The 4,533-nt window shown below is 43.2% G+C and overlaps 1 protein-coding gene and 1 long non-coding RNA gene across 2 annotated transcripts in view; one reads left to right on the plus strand and one right to left on the minus strand.

Moving 5' to 3' along the window:
- Positions 1-3,321, minus strand: lbx1b (ladybird homeobox 1b). Its single transcript, XM_008409767.2, has 2 exons — positions 2,905-3,321; positions 1-563 (listed from the first exon to the last, which is right to left on the minus strand). Exons 1-2 carry the CDS (start codon positions 3,230-3,232, stop codon positions 70-72), a joined length of 822 nt encoding a protein of 273 aa, XP_008407989.1. The 5' UTR covers positions 3,233-3,321; the 3' UTR covers positions 1-69.
- Positions 3,322-3,645: 324 nt separating this feature from the next.
- Positions 3,646-4,533, plus strand: part of LOC108166192 (uncharacterized) — a 1,669-nt gene continuing 781 nt past the window's right edge. Inside the window, exon 1 of the long non-coding RNA XR_001776469.1 lies at positions 3,646-4,277. This is a non-coding gene — a long non-coding RNA (uncharacterized LOC108166192). The remainder of the gene's footprint in view (positions 4,278-4,533) is intronic.

Raw genomic sequence — 4,533 nt, forward strand, 5'->3', positions numbered from 1 at the left:
TGTGTGTGTGTGTGTGTGCGTGTGTGTGTGTGTGTGTGTGTGTGTCTGTATGCGTGTGTGTGAGAGCCATCAGTCATCCACGTCTATCTCCACGTCCTCGTCCTCCGAGCACTCCTTGCTCGTTGTGTGGTCCGAGAAGGGAGACAGCGGAGAGCTGCGCAGTTTCTGAGCGAGCTCGTGCTGGTGATCCTGCGGGCCTCCCCGCGCGGGAGACTCGGCGCGCGGGTGGCCCAGCGTGCCGTTGGCGCACTTCTCCAGGTCCGCCAGCTTGGCCAGCTTGTCCAGGGGCACCTGGCCGATGGCCTTGGCCGACTCCACGTCGGCCTTCATCTCCTCCAGGTCCCGCTTTAGTTTGGCCCTGCGGTTCTGGAACCACGTGATGACCTGCGCGTTCGTCAGGCCCAGCTGCTGCGCGATCTGGTCGCGGTCTGCGGGGGAGAGGTACTTCTGGTACAGGAAGCGCTTCTCCAACTCGTAGATCTGGTGGTTGGTGAAGGCCGTCCGGGACTTCCGGCGCTTCTTCGGGGTGCTCCTCTGGCCGAACAGGGTCATCCCGTCCCGGCCTACGGAGGAAAAGGGAGAGGCACGATGAACAAAAAGGTGCTGGCTGTTTCACCACTTCTCCGTTTAGTACATTCAGGGGCGTTCCTAGACGAAAAGACGTTCTGGGGCACACGGGCTGAATAAGCATCCAGACTTGACTTGAGGCCAGTTTGCCATTTCGTACAAATGCATTTTCGTTCCTTTCCACCATGTGACACCCCTGTGCCTAAAACCATGGACTATGGGTTCACTTCTCATTGAAGTTAATTTTTTTTAAATAAATGATGGAGATTAATTGTTATGAAAAAAGCTTCATGCATAATTAAATTAAATTCAAGTGTCTAAAAATGTTATTGTTCAATTGGTCCAGTTGAATCAGAACCACCCTATTCCCCACCCTCAAACTAAAATGAGTTTGAACTGACCTCCTGATGGTTTGTATTATTCAGCTTTTAGCAGAATATTTAAAATAATTGGTTGTTGATGTGTGTACAAGATGTCCCTTTGCTGGGTTCCTCATGATATGTAAATACAAAACATCCTGGAACGACTGGGGTACGAAACGACCAAAGCTGAAGAACCGCAAGGCACGAAATGGTGAAGGAGAAAAGATATTTGATTAAGCTGACTGTGCTACATGTGGCTTTGTTGGGAATGGGCTCAAACAAATGGACATATAAGAGTTAGCAACACGCTCTGTGCATATTCATGCTGAATTGAACTAAGTTTATGCTAATGTTTTAGTACAACTTTATTCTCCCTCAGAGTTGAAATGGACATTATTGAAAATGTACCACCTCCAAATGTCCTACATGTATGTGTAACATTTCTTAAATGTTCTGAATATTCACAATTTTAATTTATTTTTTTAATGGCAGCTTCATTTGCCATTTCGTCTCTCTGTGTTTAGATTTCCCTTCCATTCAGTCAGGCTTTCTTGTAATATTTCAAAGTGGATCTTCAGACACTCTGTTGTTTTAACATTGGCAACTTTTTATTTTTTGTTACAATTTGGTCAGAATATGTTTTACTTGGTCACTGGAGACACATCTTGGGGTGTGTGTGTCTCATGACGTGTCTCCTGAGTCCCAGTAAAGTAGACCCATTCTTTCTATTGAAAAAAAATATATTTATTGTTAAATAACAGTAGCACAGTGGGGACAGTTATCCTGCAGCTTTTGCATTTTAAGTCATCTATAAAACCCTTCACACTGAATTGTAGTGGAGCCTCAGTCCTGAATAAATATCAGAGAAACTGTTTTACAGTAAAATCAGTCAATTGCAGACTTATTTAAAATTATTATTTGCTGAAAAAAATGTGTTTTTACCTTAACTTTAATGATCAAGAGTAGCAGCCTGTTTGGTGAGTTAATGTCACTTTTACTGAAAGAATAGTGCCCTGGAAATTTCCCACAATGCACTTTAAATCTACAGGAATGTGGTGTATAAATAGATTATGCAGTAAAAAACTGCTGAGACTACACTGTTTTTTGATTAAAAACACTAAGTCGATACTGCAAAAAAAAAAAAAATACAGTTAAAATAACAGAAATCTGTCAACTAGAATTATTACTAGAATTATTCGGGTACGAAATGGAGCCGTCTGCCACAGGACTTTTCGTTCCGAATATGCATTAACGCTTACATTGGGGACGTTTCGTACCTGCTTAGACAAATGAAGATTTAATGTTTTTTTTTTCTTCTATATTCTACTCGTTGTGCGTTGCGAGGAAAAGGTGGTTACACCTTTCTAATGTCTGTGTTCTAGCAGCAGGAGGTCGCTGAGTTATTCTGGTTCGATCAGGGGTCGTAATGTTTCATATTTCAAGCGAGTCCTCCGGCCCAACCATGGACCAGAACAAAAATAAAATAAAACAAATATCTTGAAAGTTATCAGAAAATAATGCAAAATTAAAAGTGGGAGGGTTTAGTATGTTTATGGATGTATATCATACATAATTTACATGTCGACGTGTTTAAAAATGCTTATCTACAAAAAATAAAATACATTTTATGCAGTGAGTATAAAGTGGAAGGGATGAAATCGCACCTCGTCGTCACTAAATACGAATTGAAAATCAGGGATTTCTGCTGAGGCTGAAGGGTTTCGTTTTAGACTGTGCGTAAAAGTGTTCCAAACTCCCACAAATAAAGAATATGACACTTAAATTGAAACTTAATTTTCACCTTGAATACAGGAACGAAAATGATAGTTTTACAGTAACAAGTACAAAACAGAAAAATCCATCCTTTTTCCATCAACGCATCAAATCAAAATACGTGAATATTTCTAGTGTATCCCCCCCCCCCACATTCGTAAAAGCCCACAAAATGCAGCAGAGTAAAGCATCCGACATTTACCTTCCGCAGCCTGCAGCACGCTGACTTCCAGCCCTTTGAAGGTCTTGCTGGCCAGCTCCTCCAGCGCACAGAGAGGAGAGGTTTGCGTGAGGAGTGCGCGGCTGGACAGCGGCAGGCTGGACGGACGGTGCTTCTCGGAGGACGAGATGAGATGAGCCGTGCCGCAGATGGCGTAGCTCCGCTTCACCGACGGCTTGTTCAGGATGTCGTCGATGCTGAAGGGCGTCAGCGGCTTGTTGGAGTTGGCAGGAGGCGGCAAGTGGTCCAGCGGGCTGCGTCTCCTGTTCTCCGCCGCGTCGCATTTGGCCACCTCTTTGGATGTCATCATTGGTTGCAGGAAGAGTTTAGTTGCTTTCAGATTTTATAGGTTGCAAAGGAAAAAAAAAAAAAAAAAAGAAAAGGAAAAAAAAAAATCCAAAATCGAGGATGAATGTATGAAACAAAGCAAACAAAAAAAAAAGTCACATAACACTTTGGAGGTAAAGTAGAAAAAACAAAAAGAAAAAAAAGAAATAAATAAAGGGAAGGGTTATTCCGAAATGGGATGCGCTCAAAGTCTCGATCCGCAGGAATGAGGTGCCTCCCTGAAAATGGCGAAGTCCAAAAGAGTCGACGATTACTAACAAGTTATCATTGATTGGTGGCTAATCAATTATCTCCAGTGGCACTTTCGCCCTCTTCCCTTTCACTCTTTGACTATGTTGCAGTCCAGCGCTGGGCTTTTTGCGACTGGGGGGGGAGAGGGGGGTGTCCCATTAATTAGGACGCATGGTTGGAAGGAGGAGGAGCCCGGCGGAATTATAATGCTCGGTGCTCTTATCATCTTTGGTCTAATTTAGTCGTGTGGTGAGACACCAGAATAGGTATGTGGGGTAAATGAGGGGAAGCAGAAAGAGAGAGAGAGAGAGACAGAGAGAGAGAGAGAGAGAGATGGAGAGAGAGTTTGAGAGATAGGGAAATAGAGTGAGAGAGAGAGAGAAAGAGGGAGAGGATCACAATCTCTTAGTCAATTTGTGAGTTTTTACGCGTGAAACTCCAGTCCAGCAGCACTTCATAGGCTTTCATTTAAGCGTATTTGGACAAGTCGACTCGGCTTCCGTTAGAGGCCGCAGCTTATAGACTCAGATTTTTTTTTTTTTTCCACGACCCACACAGCGCGGATGATCCTTTGTTTTTTGTAAAGGTAATGCAGAGCTGGACCATATATCAGCTCTGATGATGCCTCCTCTGGGGCGGGAGAGAGGCGGCGGCATGCATCCCTCTCAGCGACGCCGAACCCGGGCCATAACTCAGCCAGAAAGGGCTCCTTTTATTTATCATCCCAGAAATATTTCATTTCCTCTCAGAGCACCGGGCGTCCTGCAGCTGTGACGGTGAGGGCTTCGTCCTGACGCTGGACTCGCAGAACGGCGAATATTTGCATATATGGCTGTGCCGCAAAAAAAAAACAGCAACAAAAAAAAACCCAACAACTGTATTTTATTTGACATAAAAGAAAAAAAACACATTTTACAATGCAGTTCAGAAGAAACATGTAAGTTTTCCTTTTGTTTTAATTTAGGTTTATTGTTTTTCCTTGCACTAAGAAAATAGTCTATTATTATTATTATTATTATTATTATTATTATT

Source organism: Poecilia reticulata, linkage group LG1 (assembly GCF_000633615.1).
Source record: "Poecilia reticulata strain Guanapo linkage group LG1, Guppy_female_1.0+MT, whole genome shotgun sequence".
Taxonomy (NCBI): Eukaryota; Metazoa; Chordata; class Actinopteri; order Cyprinodontiformes; family Poeciliidae; genus Poecilia; species Poecilia reticulata.